The following is a 16,299-nucleotide window of genomic DNA, read 5'->3' on the forward strand; positions in this document are numbered from 1 at the left end:
GTTGCCACCTTTCCTACATCACATCACGTTTCAAAATACTTGTTAGTTAGTAGTGAGTCCTCTTGGAAGATCCAGAGAAGGGATAATATAAGTCCCTCAGGGCTTTGTGTTTTTTTATTGAGTTGTAAATTATTTAGTGGCATCAGAAATCAAATGAACTAGAGTAGTAAGCTTTATTTGGATTTTCCAATGTCTTCAAAGTGCAGGGTTTTATGACATGTTCGGTTGATGGTTAGGGTTTTTCAACTGTTTAGTGTTTGAAAAATAGGTGTTTAAGAGACAGTTTTGTGCTGTTGATCTTACATATATTTAGCTGGAGTTACATGACAACTTCTTGCCATGGAATGAACAGTTTGCTAGAAAGCCAGAATACAATTCATTAATCACCTTGACTATTGATGATAGGCCACGTTATTTGTTGAAAGCCTACCTAATTATGTCTGGACCATAAATGAGATATTCCACAAACATTATGCCTTCCTTGTTGGGGAAAATTGTTAAGCAGTAGGTAGTGTTGTCTTGGATGCCTTTTAGGATAATAGAGGAAGTGATCATCCAGATGTAGTTATGAAGGAAGTTGGGGTATCTTTTTTCTTTACCAATTCACTTAATTCAGTATTTGCAGTTCTAATGCAATAGTTTTACCCTTGTATTACATGTTGTAAAGCAGAGAAGAAAATTTGTGTCCTGGATGTTCTTTGGAATATGAATTTGTAGATAGTTGTTTCTCTGAATACCCTCTGGTGTTAATGGAGATATTTCTCAATTTAAAACAAATAGATTTGTATGTCTCCGACTCTGTGCCTTTTATTTCTACTAGCACCATGACAGAGGTTTCAAAAAAAGGAATGTAGGGAGACAATAAAGATAATATCACAAGACTAGTGGACAGAGGCCCATACCATTGATCTAGGAACGTGGGATCAAATCCTACCATAACAGCTGGTGGAATTTAAATACAATCAATTACAAGAAATATGGACTTGGAAGCTGGTCTCAATAATAGATAGTTGTAAATGCCATTTGGTTCACATTAATGTTCTTTCGGGATAAAAATCTATTATCCTTATGGCTCACATGTGACTCCAGACCCTTAGTAATGTGGTTAACTCTTAACCAGTCTCTGAAATGGCCTAGCCAACAACTGGGTTCAGTAGCAATTAAGGATGGGTAACAAATGGTGATATCCCATCAAGACATTTTTTAAAATGCTCCTATTACAAAGTATAATTTTAGACCTATACATTAGTAGATCTTTTGATGTAAATAAAAAGGTCGGATAGAATCTGAACCACATTGCTTTGCAGTCCTTTTCAGTGCTCTGGTTTCTGAGTATTGGTTAGAAAAGGAAGAGTATACCCACATTTAACGGGTTTTATGTTATTATAGCAATATATTGCTAGAAAATGCGAATATTTTAAGAAAACAATTTCCTTACATTAGTTTTTAACTATTGTAAATTTAAGTTTCAGATTCAGGACCGGAATTAATGATTGTGAATCCATATCCATCTTGTAATCTGCTTAATGCAGCAGCAATGGATGAAGGTACAATTTATTTCCTAAAAATCACCCAATTAGGAAGTTTCAAATTTAATAATATTGAGTTAGTTTATGGAAACCCTATAACCCTTTGGTACTTTCAAAAATTTTGTAAAATCAGAATCCTATCAAGTTATCTTAAAGTAATTGCTTTTTACAGTGTTATGTGCAATTTTTACAAATATATTTTAGGTTTATTTTGTTAAAGTTTTGTATGTAAATCCATTTAGGAAGGAGGGTTGAGATTGTATTAGCAGTAATAAACATGATATTGGTAAAAATATAAAGCTGAGTAGTGAGGTGAAAATTTACCTTTAGTGGATCTATTTACACTTGATGTACTTGGTAAACCTAGTTTCCCAAGAAAATGTAATTGGTTCATCATTATTTATTTAGGTTTGATACAGTTCTTTTATCCGAAGTAAAATTTATGTCAAATTCAAAATAAGACCATAAGATGCAGGAGCAGAAGGAGGCCATTGAGCCCACTGAATCTTTTCTGCCATTCAGTGCAAGCATGGCTCATGTGATAATCTTCATCTCCATTTTTCTCCCATTATCCTTGATTCGCTAACAGATTAAAAATCTGTCTATCTCAGCCTTGTATGTATTTAATTACCTAGCCTCAACACGCCACTGGGAAAAGAATTCCACAGATTCATTACCCTCTTCAGAGAAGAAATTCCTTCTCATCTCTGGGTAAAATGTGCAAACCAGTATTTTGAGATTTTGCCCTCTGGTCCTAGACTCTCCCACAAGGGAAAACACCCTTTCTGCATCTACTTTGTAAACTCCCCTAAGAATCGTCAATATGGTAATCTCTCATTCTTCTATACTCCAGCGAGTACAGGCCCAATTTATTCAACCTCTCCTCATAAGACTATCCCTCCATATCTGGGATCAGTCTCGTGCATCTTCTCTGAACCACATCTGATGCTGATATATCTTACCTCAGGTAAGGGGAGAAAGTGAGGACTGCAGATGCTGGAGATCAGAGCTGAAAATGTGTTGCTGGAAAAGCACAGCAGGTCAGGCAGCATCCAAGGAACAGGAGAATCGATGTTTCGGGCATCAGCCCTTCTTTAGGAATGATTACTGAAGAAGGGCTGATGCCCTAAACGTCAATTCTCCTGTTCCTTGGATGCTGCCTGACCTGCTGCGCTTTTCCAGCAACACATTTTGAGCTCCCTCAGGTAAGGGCCTATAAACTGTACACAGTATTACAGTTATGGTCTGACTGGTGTTTTGTATGCTTTTAACAAAATCTTTCTACATTCATACTTTATTCCCTTTGAAATAAACAGTCCAATAGCCTTTCCTATTATTCTCTGAACCATGGGCTCTTATTGTAGTAAGTAGTCTCATGTGTGATACCTTATCAAGCGCCTTCTGAAAATTGATATATATATATATATATATATATTGCATCTACCACTTTCCCTTTATCCTGCTTGTTACCTCCTCAAAGAATTCAAGAAAATTTGTAAAGTGTGACAAATGAAGGAAACCCTTCATGAAGCCATGCTGACTGTGATCATGTTATGTCTCTCTGTAGTGTTATTACATACTTTATAATAGATTCTAACATTTTCCCAATAACAGACATTAAACTAACTGGCCTATAATTACCGGTTTTGTTTCCTTCCCGTTCTAAATAAAAATATTACATTTTCAGTTTTACAATCCTCTGGGACCTTTCCAGAATTGTAAGGATTCCTATATGGTAACTCCCAATGCATCCACTATCTCTGTAGCTACTTTCTTTTATATACTAGGATACATGCCATCACGTCCAGGGGATTTATCCATCTTTAGCACCTTCAGTTTCCTTAACACTTCTTCTCTAGTGATAGGTATTGTATTTATTTCCTCTTAAACTTTTGCCTGTGAAGTGCTATTTGAGTCTTTATCTGTGAAGACTGATGCCTTGTATTTATTCGAGTCCTCTGCTATTTCCAGGTTTCTTCTTCTTATTTTGCCAGCCTCATTTTCAGCTTCTTCATCAATGACTTTCCCTCTATCCTAAGGTCAGAAGTGGGAATGTTCACCGTTGATTGCACAAAGTTCAGCACCGTTTGCAACTCCTCAGAAACTGAAACTGTCCATGTTCAAATGCAACAAGATCTGGACAATATCCAGGCTTGGGTTGACATGTGGCAAGTAACATTCATGCCACACAAACACCACGCTTAGACAATCTAACCACCGTCGTTTGCCATTCAATGGTGTTACCATCCCTGGATCCCTCACTGTCAATTTCCTGGATGTTATCATTGACCAGAAACTCAACTGGACTCACCAGATAAACAAAGTGGCTATAAAAGCAGGTCAGAGGCTAGGAATACTGCAACAAGTAACTCACCTCCTGACTCTGAAAGCCTGTCCACCATCAGGTACAAGGCACAAGTCAGGAGTATGAAGGAATTCTCCCCACTTGCATGGATGAATGCAGCCCCAACAACACTCAAGAAGCCTGACACTATCCAGGACAAAGCAGCCTGCTTGATTAGCACTACATTCACAAGCACCCTCTCCTTCCACCACCGATGCTCAGTAGTAGCACTGTGTACCATCTACAAGATGTGCTGCAGAAATTCACCAAAGACCTTCAGACAATACCTTCCAAACCCATGACCACTTCCATCTTGAAGGGCAAGGACAGCAGATACATGGGAGCAACAACACCTTCAAGCTCCCCTCCAAGCCACTCACGATCCTAACTTGGAACTATATCAGTGTTCCTTCACTGCCGCTGGGTCCAAATCCTGGAAATCCCTCCCTAACGGTATTATGAATCAACCCACAGCAGGTGGACTGCAGCAGTTCAAGAAGGCAGCCACCACCACCTAGGGATGGGCAATAAATGCTGGTCAGCCAGCGATGCCCACATTCCACAAATGGATTTAAAAAAAAAACGTTGAAGTGTTTACACAGGTCAATTAACATAATTGAATTTCATTTTAAAGTATCTAATTTTTGTAGATTACCAACGCTGCTTAAAATTGCTTTATTAATACTGAATTAAATACTGACACTTACAGGAAGATACGGGGGAAATCATTAAAACAAATCTCTGTTAATGACTTTTTCCTTTCCAAGTCAAATATAGTAACATAAATTTTGATTGGATGAGATAGATGGTTGTGTGTAATATTAATATGTTTCAACAATCAGAATATAAGGTAAAGATCCATAACATTGGAACTTTACTCCTCTTGCACTTCGCTCATATTTTAATGAGATGAAGTCACCACAGTGTATTTTGGACATGTGTGTTTTCCAGCATTTCCACAAACTGATTCAAATTTTCATTCATTCCACGAGTGTCTACGATTGCTAAGTTCAAAGATATGTAAAAGTGGATTTCAGGACCCCATCTTAATTAGGTGCAGTTTTCTGCTTGTTCATTGAAAATCAGAAAATGCTTAACATCATTGCTTTTTTTGTTATTGCAGAACAAATTGTTGTTGCCCATGTACCCGCTTTGCTCCCCTCGGCAGATGACAAAAAGAGAAAAGTTAAATATCCTGTCACAAAGGGGGAGATTAGAAGACGTATTATCCCTCCTGAGAAAATGTCTAAAACAGTCATTAAAAGCTACCTAAGGCTAAGGAGAGATAACCGCTTTGACATTCGCCAGCTTCTGGATCTGCCTGTGACTGGTTATGACCGGACTCTGCACACATCATTTACTCGACTCTGTGAGGGAGAGGCAAAAACACTGACTGAAAATTTTCATCAACTCAACCTTGGGTACTTTCCTGTCGATGAATGTGCCAGCACGATAGCAGAACACGCTGCAGCTTCAGAAATATATGCAGCAAGGCAAGTGGCAAATCTCTGTATTTAATTGAGAACAACTCAAGGTAATTAGCTAATGTGAGTTCAATGTTGGACCATCACAAGAAGACCTGAGTATGAATCCCAAGCTTGGCTGACTTTTTAATTCACTCAGGAGGTGAGTTTTATCATATATAGCTAATTCCCTAGTAGGAAAGTGGGAGAGCATATTGTTGTTGGCAGGTGAAGAATTGGAAGTCCGTCTTTTGTTTCCCTTTCCATTTATGCAAAGTTCTGAAAGATTCGCATTGATAGCACCTAACAGATCTCTAAGCCTTCACTCAATCAAAACAATGAAAAATATTGTTTGAGATTATTATAATTTTTACATACAAGTGACTAAATGCACAAGTTTAACATTTTTAATTTGAGCTTTATCTGAAATATATTGTAAAGGTGAAAAGCCCTTTAAAACTATTCACTTTAATCGATTTAATCACAACCAGCTATTTCTTATACTTTTACTGTAAAGTAATCTTCTATAATTCATAAACAAAGTACAAGTTAATATACTATGAGCAAATGAAATATTGAGTTATTGTGTGCAGTTTACAGTAGTGTAATTTTAAAAATAACGTATTTTCTGTATATCGCATGCAAATTAGATTGGGACAACTGAGTTACATGGTATTTTGTGTGATGGAGCAAAAAAGATGTTCGAATTATATTTAACATCAGATTTGTTTTATTAATGAAAACAAACCAATTTCTGCATGATTGCTTTCAGTTGAAACTTTAGTCTCCACAAAGCTGATTTATTGGGGTGTCTGAACCCATTTTCTTCCTTCAAATGATTGAAGCAATTCAGGCATCCTATTTAAAATTACTTCAAGTGAACAATTTTTAATTTTATTGAAGTGATGGATTACCTTTTCTTATTTTGAGTACAAATTGAGTGTTTATTTTGGAACATTTTTGTTTGTACTTTTTGACCTGGTTGCATGTGTACATTGTGATTGGTTCAGATCAATTCTGAACTACCTGATTGGAGAAATAGTAGCAGATGTTGTGAAAATTGAAAGGGTTCAGAAAAGATTTACAAGGATGTTGCCAGGATTGGAGGATTTGAGCTATAGGGAGAGGCTGAACAGGCTGGGGCTGTTTTCCCTGGAGTGTCGGAGGCTGAGGGGTGACCTTATAGAGGTTTACAAAATTATGAAGGGCATGGATAGGATAAATAGGCAAAGTCTTTTCCCTGAGGTCGGGGAGTCCAGAACTAGAGGGCATAGGTTTAGGGTGAGAGGGAAAGATATAAAAGAGACCTACGGGGCAACTTTTTTATGCAGAGGGTGGTATGTGTATGGAATGAGCTGCCAGAGGAAGTGGTGGAGGCTGGTACAATTGCAATATTTAAGAGGCATTTGGATGGGTATATGAATAGGAAGGGTTTGGAGGGATATGGGCCGGGTGCTGGTAGGCGGGACTAGATTGGGTTAGGATATCTGGTCGGTATGGACAGGTTGGACCGAAGGCTCTGTTTCCATGCTGTACATCTCTATGACTCCAAATAGCAGCTTCCTCTTTTAAAATTCCCTCACATACAATCCAACAAATATCTAGTAAGAAAAAGGCAAGTTGGTGATTCAAATGTGCTACTCATCAAATATTTATCGTGACTTCCTCAATTTTGTAAGCGATTATACATCAATGTCATTCAGAAATTATGTTTCTGTTTATTTTCACATTTTTATAAATATTTGGCAAATAATTTGGCTAAAGGAAGAACAGCTACTGAATGAGGTAGAAATATGGAATTTAGCTAGATATATTCTAAACACTAGTTTTTGTTAGGGCCTTTACTGAGTGACTATCTCTACGGTACAAGAATAACTAACAACAGTTAACTGTCTTATATCACGCAGTTTGCAATCTCACCTCTCAGTTTTTAAAGATGGCTAATATGAAAAGCCGAAAAATTCATATTGGTGCATTTGGAGTATTTTATTCTGTGCTGAGTGGAGAGCATTGTGCACTTAATCTAGCCAAATGATTCTTATTTCCTAATGTTGATGCTGGGTAATAAAAACACAAAGGATATTTTTTCTCCTTCGTTGATATGTTACTTTGATAATTTTTTTTAAAATACAAAAAAGGTCAAACCTGGAATAGTTTTTGTCAACTTCTGATCAATGACTAGATTTTTATAACATCTCAATAAAACGTTTTTTTGAAGTAGATGTGTACTTAGTGGTAGAAAACACTGACATATTTAGGTGGGAATGATTTTAACTGAGATTTGAACAGGTGTCACAGCTTTACTCTTAAATTCAAATACAAAGTAATACTATCTTGATTGCCTTTTCACAGGTTTTAGATTTTCTGTACGTTTAGGACATCATTTAAATGTTTTACCAATCCTCCTGAACTCAAAGTATTCGCATAAGGCAATCTTTGTCAGATATTTTTATGCAGTGAGTGACATGATGTGTACTTTTCATGTGTATCATTGTGACTTACTTCAGGAGCATTGCAAACAGAAAATTAGGACAGCACTGCTAATATTTCACAGATTCAAACTTCAATAATGTCACATGAGCAACTCTGACAAAGGAAAATAAACTGTGAGGGCAAACTAGTGAGGAATATAACAATTGACAATGAGAGCTCTTTAAATATATAAAGAGGAAAGTTAATTAATGGTTAATTAATGCTTGGCATGAAAATAGAAATGCAGTGGGGTAATGGTATACCAACGGTAAAATTGCTAAGTGATGGGAAGGAAAGGGAAATAAAGTCACGGCTAGAGGCCATCAAAATGAAAAAAAAATAAGGAAATTAAATTATCTTGGCAAACATGAATATGTATGGGGGATGTTTGGGTTACATTGCTATAGTAGAAGTAGTTGTGACATAGTCTAAGTGTAAAGAGAGGACATAAAGAAACAAGGAAAGAGAACCCATCATTAAAGTCTGAGAGATTAATATGGGATTGAAACATAAAAAGTAGGAGTAAGATTAACCTATTTGACCCATCAAGCCTGCAGCATTATTCAACATGAACATGGCTGATCCTCTACTTCAATATTATACTCGTGCCATGTGTCCAAAAATCTTATCTATCTTTCTGAAATGTTATCATTTTATTTGACTTCCTTTTTATGGTAAAAGAATTCCAAAGGCTCTCAAACCTCAGTGACAAAATTTCTTATCTCAATTCTAAATGTAATTCCCTGTATCTTGAGACACAGACCCCTGCTCCCTGCTACCTCACCCCAGGTTGGAGAAATATCATCTCTGCATCTTGTCAGAATTGTATACATTGCAAAATGATCCCTGTCTCATTCTTCTAAACTGTAATGAATACAGGCTCATTTGACCGAGTCTCTTTTTGTACAATCTGTCATTACATCCTGGTGAACCTTCACTGAACTCTGTCTGTTGCAAGTATATAGAGTCATAGAGATTTACAGCATGGAAACAGACCCTTCGATCCAACTTGTCCGTGTTGACCAGATATTCTAACCTAATCTAGTCCCATTTGATATCCCTCAAAACTCTTCCTATCCGGATGCCTTTTATCCTGTTTATTTATCCTATCCTTGCCCCTCATGACTTTATAAACCTCTTTAAGGTCACCCCTCAGTCTCCGACATTCCAGGGAAAACAGCCCCAGCCTACTCAACCTCTCCCTATAGCTCAAATCCTCCAATCCTGGCAACATCCTACAACATCCTTCTGATAGAAAGGAGAAAAGAATTGCATGCAATATTCAAACAGTGGCCTAACCAATATCCTGTACAGCCGCAATATGACCTCCAACTCCTATACTCAACACTCTGACCAATAAAAGAAAGCATACCAAACGCCTTCTTCACTACCTTATCTACCTCCGACTCTACTTTCAAGGAACTGTGAACCTGGACTACGAGGTGTCTGTTGAGCAACATTCCCGAGGGTCTTGCCATTAAGTGTATAAGTGGCACAGTGGCGGCACGGTGGCACAGTGGTTAGCACTGCTGCCTCACAGCACCAGTGACCCGGGTTCAATTCCTGACTTGGGTGATTGACTGTGTGGAGTTTGCACATTCTCCCCGTGTCTGCGTGGGTTTCCTTCGGGTGCTCCGGTTTCCTCCCACAGTCCAAAGATGTGCAGGTCAGGTGAATTAGCCAAGCTAAATTGTCCGTAGTGTTAGGTAAAGGGGTAAATGTAGGGGAATGGGTGGGTTGCACTTCGGCAGGTCGGTGTGGACTTGTTGGGCCGAAAGGCCTGTTTCCACACTGTAAGAAATCTAATCTAAAAATAAGTCCTGCTAAAATTTGCTTTTCCAAAATGCCGCACCTCACATTTATCTAAATTAAACTCCATCTGCCACTCCTCAGCCTGTTGGCCCATCTGATCAAGATCCCATTGTATTCTGAAGTAACCCTCTTCGCTGTCCATTACAACTTTTAATTTTGGTGTCATCTGCAACCTTACTAACTATACTTCCTATGTTCACGTCCAAATCATTTATGTAAATGACAAAAAGTAGTGGACCCAGCACCGATCCTTGTGGCACTCCACTAGTCACAGGCCTCCAGTCTGAAAAACAACCCTCCACCACCACCCTCTGTCTTCTACCTTCGAGCCACTTCTGCATCCCATGAAATCTAACCTTGCTAATCAGTCTCCTATGGGAAACCTTGTTGAATGCCTTACTGAAGTCCATCTAGATCACATCCACCACTCTGCCCTCATCAGTCCTCTTTGTTTCTTTTTCAAAAAACTCAATCAAGTTCATGAGACATGATTTCCCATGCACAAAGTCATGCTGACTATCCCTAATTTGTCTGTGTCTTTCCAAATACATACAAATCCAGACCCTCAGGATTCCCTCCAACAACTTGCCCACCACCAACGTCAGGCTCACTGGTCTACAGTTCCCTAGCTTGTCCTCACCACCCTTCTTAAACAGTGGCACCACCTTAGCCAACCTCCAGTCTTCTGGCACCTCACCCGTGACTATCGATGATACAAATATTTCAGTTACACGCCCAGCAATTACTTCTCTAGCTTCCCACAGAGTTCTCGGGTACACCTGATCAGGTCCAGGGGATTTATCCACTTTTATGCGTTTCAAGACATCCAGCACCACCACCTCTATAATATGGACATTTTTCAAGATGTCACCATCTATTTCCCAACATTCTATATCTTCCATGTCCTTTTACACAGTAAATACTGATGCAAAATACTCTCTTCCCCCATCTCCTGCGGCTCAACACATAGGCTGCCAGCTGATCTTTGAGGGGCCCAGTCTTTCCCTAGTTATCCTTTTTTCCTTAATGTACTTATAAGAACCTGTTATCCATATCTCTAATTGCCAAAGCTATCATGTCCCCTTTTTGCCCTCTTAAGTATACTCCTACTGCCCTTAAACTCTTCTAAGGATTCACTTGATCTATACTGTCTATACCTAACATATGCTTCCTTCTTTTTCTTAAACAAACCCTCAATTTCTTTAGTCATCTAGCATTCCCTATACCTACCAGCCTTTCCTTTCATCCTAACAGGAATATACTGTCTCTGGACTCTTGTTATCTCATTTCTGAAGGCTTCCCATTTTTCTAGCCATCCTTTTACCTGCAAACATTTGCCCACAATCAGCTTTTGAAAGTTCTTGCCTAATACTGTCAAAATTAGCCTTCCTCCAATTCAGAACTTCAAATTTTAGATCCGGTCTGTCTTTTTCCATCACTATTTTACAACTAATAGAATTATGGTCGCTGGCCTCAAAGTGCTCCCCACTGACACCTCAGTCACCTGCCTTGCCTTATTTCCCAAGAGTAGGTCAAATTTTGCACTTGCTCTAGTAGGTATATCCACATACTGAATCAGAAAATTTTCTTGCACATACTTAACGAATTCCTCTCCATCTAACACTATGGCAGTCCCAGTCTATGTTTGGAAAGCTGCAATCCCCTACCTTAACCACCCTATTATTCTTCCAGGTAACTGAACTCTCTCTACAAATTTGTTTCTCAATTCCCCGCTGACAATTAGGCGTGTATAATGTAATCCCAGTAAGATGATCATCCCTTTCTTACTTCTCTGTCTGTATTTCCAGTAAAGTCTGTATTTCCAGAGTCTATCACCCACTACATGTTCCAAAACAGCATACTTGTTTGAAATGGGGATAGCCACAGAAGACTCCTGCACTACCTGTTTACCTCTCCTATCTTTCCTGGGGTTAACCTATCTATCTGACTGTATCTGCGGCTTTTCTCCCTTCCTATAACTGCCATTCATCACACCCCCAACTCTTGTAAATTCCTCATTGCCTCTAACTGTCACTCCAGCTGATCCAATATCTTTTCTTTGTGTGAGGAGACCAAAACTGCATGCACTATTTCAAATGTGGTCTATCCTAGGCCCTTTATTGCTACAACAATACATCATTGCGCTGATAATGATACCTTGTCTGCAAGATTCACCTGCATGGTTGCATTCAATGACTTGCATAGAAGGAGACCAACGTCCCTTTGTACTTCAACATTTACGAATATGTCACTTATATGTGAGGCCCAAGCCCTGATCAAACTAGCAACATCTTCCCCTCTACAAAAATGCATTTATTCCTACTCTTTGCTTTCTATCTGGCAACTAATTCTAAATTCATGCCAGTGTAAGGGTGATATTTATTAAAACATAATTTGGGAAAGCAGAAAACAGAAGTTTTGTGCCCAACTCATAAGAAAAAGTAAAACAGGATGGTCTACAATTACTGAAAATTTGATAATTCTACAAGAGGTACTGGCACCAGGTGCTGTTTGGGAATAATAGGTAATTATCTAGATATGGGCAGTGGATTGGTTGGACTTTTGGCAGAAAACTGAGAAGAGAGAGCAGTTGGATCTTGGACTTTTTTTAAAAAAAGCCTGCCAGCAAGTGAGAATGCTCCCTCTCAGTCTGAGTGGAAAAGAAATAACACTTAAAGACCTTGCGGAAAGGAAGAGCTGCTAACTTAAAACGAGACTTAAATGGCTGGCAATGTAATTGAGGTCCACCACAGTAAATAAAAATACTGAAAACAAGGAAAACTGAGAAAGTCACCTCATTCCACGATTTCTTTATTTGGACTCTGATCCACAACTTTGTGCCTTTTTATCAAAGTTTTTATCCATGATATTTCCTGGAAAAAAAGCCTGTTTGTCTCATCACTTTGCCCATCCTATGTGTGAATTAATCTGTATGTTTGGATTAAAAGGGTGTTTATAGTTTAAGTTTGCACATTAGGTAATTTGTTTTTACCAAATATTGGAAGATACAGTTTGTTATAAGATTTTTGTTTATTGAAATTTGGTGTGCGTTTCTGAAATCGATAATAGACCACATCCACTCATTCTTCCTTATCTATTCTACTAGTTACATCCTGAAAATAGTGAGGTTTGTGAAACATGATTTCTCTTTCATAAATTCATGTTGACTTTTTTTAATCCTATTGATATTTTCTTAAGTGACCTGTCAAAGCATTCTGTGTAATAGCATCTAGTATTTTATCTACTACTGGGAAGGTTAGAAATGTGATTTACATTTGTAAAGCAAGTTATGATGATCTGAAATGCACTGCTTGAAAGGATGGACACAGATTCAGTGGTAACTTGCTAAAATGAATTGGTTATATACTTGAAAAGCAAATGTCTCCAGGGCTGTAAGGAAAGTGCAATGGATTGAAACTATTTGGATTGATTTTTCTGAGAGCTGACTTTGACACAGTAGCTGAGTGGCCTACTTCTGTGCTGTATGATTCTATGAAACAAAAATCAAATGTTTAATTCTCCTGTACTGACATGCCTGACCTACACTTGACTACAGACAAGTTGTGCATTAAGCTTTCCATCGAACTTGATTTGGTGAAACATTAATAATATTTCTCAGTTTAATTATCCCTCACTCACTTCTTTACCCCATTGCCATTAAAGATCCTTATGGACTTATCCAACTTATTGATGACAAATAATAATTGATAAATATCTACATGTTATGTCAACTGTGTGCAGAAGATAGATATATCAAAAATTAAAACTAATGAAATGTGTCATAGAGTGATACAGCATGGAAATAGACCCTTCGTTCCAACCACTCCATGCCAAACATAATTCCAAACTAAACTAGTCCCACCTGCTGCTCGTGGCCCATAATCTTCAAAATCTTTCCTATTCATGTATCTATCTAAATGTCTTTTGAACGTTGTAATTGTACCTGCATACACCACTTTCTTAGCAAGTTCATTCTACACGTGAACCACCATCTGTATTAAAAAAAATGCCTCTTATGTCTTTTTCAAATCTCTCTTCTCTCACCTTTAAAAAATGTGCCCCCTACTCTTGAAATCCCCCATCCTAGGAAAAAGACAACTACCATTAATATCTATTCCTCTCATTATTTTATAAACTTCTATCAGATCATCTCTCAACCTCCTATGCTCCAGTGGAAAACATCCCAGCCCATCCAGCCTTTCTTTATAACTGAAACCTTTCATAACCAGCAACATCCTGTTAAATCTTTTCTGAACCCTCTCCAGCTTGATGATATCATTTCTATAATTGGGTGACCAGAACTGGACACAGTATTCCAGAAGCAATCTCAATAATGTCCTGTACAACCTCAACATGACTTCCCAATTCCTATACTTAAAAGGACTGAGCAGTGAAGGCAAGCATGCCAAACATCTTTTTAACTACCCTGTCTATATGTGATGCAAACTTCAAAGAATTAAATACTTGCACTCCGAGGTCCCTCTGTTCTACAACAATATCCAAGGCTCTACCATTAATTGTATAAGTCCTGCCCTTGGTTGTTGTACAAAAATGCACTACCTCACATTTATCCAGATTAAACTCCATCTGCCATTTTTCAGCCCATTGACCCATTTGATCAAGATCCCTTTTGTAATCTGAGAAAACCTTCTTCGCTGTGTGCAATGCTACCAATTTTGATGTTGTCAGCAAACTTACTAACCGTGCCTTCTATATTCTTGTCCAAATCATTTATACAAATGACAAACAAAAGAGGACCCAGAACTGATCCCAATGGAACTCTGCTGGGCACAGGTCTCCAGGCCAAAAACCAACCCTCTGCCACTTCTATCTGTCTCCTGCCATTAAGCCAATTATGTATCCAATTGGCAAACTCATCCTGAATCCCATTTGACCTAACTTTACTGAGTAGTCTGCCATGCTGAACCTTGTCGAAAGCTTTATTAAAATCCAGATAAACAACATCCACTGCTCTGCTATCATCAATCTTTAAGGCAACTTCCTCAAAAAATGCTGTCCTAAATCAATTTTTGCCTTTCTAAATGTTCATAACTCCTATCTTTTATAATCACCTCCAACAATTTACCCACAACCGAAATCAGACTCACAGGTCAACATTTCACAGTTCTTTCCTTGCGACCTTTCTTAAACAAAGGTACAACAGTAGCTACCCTCCAGTCATCAAGCACTTCACCCATAATTTTAGATGTTGCAAATATTTCTGCAAGGGGTCTCATAATTTCCTCTCTTACTTCCAATAACGTTCTGCAATACATTAGGTCCTGGAGATTTATGCACCTTTATATTCTCTAATACTTCCCGAACTTCCTCAATGTGAACTGTTTTTAAAACATTAAAGTTAATTTCTCTGCATTCTCTAAACTCCATTTCTTTCTCCACAGTAAAAACTGACACGAAATATTACATTTCGTATCTCTCCCATCTCCTGGTGTTCAACACAAAGACGACCTCCTTGTTGTTACATGTTTTTTCTGTTGGTTCTGTTTTGACTTTTTAACAACGTATGAGCATATGCATTAAATCCGCCTTTTTCATGTGAAGCTCAGTGTTTATTATTACCTTTTGTACTTAATGTTTTCACTGTCAGATTAATCACTGCCTGAGTTGAAACACTGGAAGGATATTGATTTTATTTGGACTGTTCTATCCAGGAAATAGTGTTTGTAATTTGATTTTTATTTTAGAAAAGTTGATCCAATGGAACAATAGTGAAAGAACCTACAAAGTTTTCATGTAGGCTTACCAAATTCTTTTATTTTCTCCAGAAAGGTGATTGAAGATCTTGACACAATCATGGACAGTTTTATGTGGCAGGAGCATCCATATAATTTAATCACACATGGATTTGGTCCTCAGAACATCAAGGTAGTTTTGGACTTGGTAAAACTGCTTCTGCGAGAATCACTACGGAAATCCTCATCCTGATGCAGACAAAATAAAATCACTGGGATTTGTAGGTTCTTTTTCAAAAAAAGCTATGTAATAGCGGAACTTATTGTTTTTAGTCTGTTTATCTTGTTAAATTTATGTGTAACTAGCTTTGTATGAATATTTCCAGAAATGTTGTTTATAATGTGAGTAATGTACAGTAGCCCCTCTCTATCTGTAGGACTTCCATGTACAAATTGGATGAGAGTTGGGAAATAGGCATCTTATGGGCTTTATGTTGGAGAATCAGTAAAGATTATGTATATATTAGAGTTATAGTGAGTGGCTACTGTACTTCAAAATAAAACCTGCATTTCAAGAAAAATAATAGTGGTGTGTAATGTGAAATGTTTACATGAACCAAATGAACACTGCTGTTAAATAAGAATTTTAAAATGTATACATTTGTTTAATTTAACATTTCACATTTTAGTTTTGTCCAAAATTATGATTTCATGTACAAGTGTTTGCACGCATCTAACTAAAGACACCTCTGATAGCAGCAACACACCAATCTACCAAGATTGTGAAGCTACTTTCTACTTAGTGACATGTAATTACATGGAGCTGATTGAAATACACTAGAATGAAAACTGGAAAACACTTTAGTGTTTTCTTTAGTTTTCTTTAGTTCATAGTCAACATATGAATAGATATTTCACTGTCATCATGTATGTTCAAACCCTCTATGTCTTTATCCCCCCTAGCCCTACTACACGGTAATAACTTC

At 37.8% G+C, this 16,299-nt stretch overlaps 1 protein-coding gene across 1 annotated transcript in view; it reads left to right on the forward strand.

The window, feature by feature from the left end:
• LOC140479881 (uncharacterized) overlaps positions 1-15,897 on the forward strand; it is a 38,475-nt gene extending 22,578 nt beyond the window's left edge. The window contains exons 5-7 of the mRNA XM_072574228.1: positions 1,467-1,547; positions 4,997-5,370; positions 15,411-15,897. Of these exons, the coding sequence (XP_072430329.1) occupies positions 1,467-1,547; positions 4,997-5,370; positions 15,411-15,566 (611 nt within the window). The 3' untranslated portion in view covers positions 15,567-15,897. The remainder of the gene's footprint in view (positions 1-1,466; positions 1,548-4,996; positions 5,371-15,410) is intronic.
• The last annotated feature ends 402 nt before the right edge of the window (positions 15,898-16,299 follow it).

The sequence above is a fragment of the Chiloscyllium punctatum genome, chromosome 7 (genome assembly GCF_047496795.1).
Source record: "Chiloscyllium punctatum isolate Juve2018m chromosome 7, sChiPun1.3, whole genome shotgun sequence".
NCBI classification, from domain to species: Eukaryota; Metazoa; Chordata; class Chondrichthyes; order Orectolobiformes; family Hemiscylliidae; genus Chiloscyllium; species Chiloscyllium punctatum.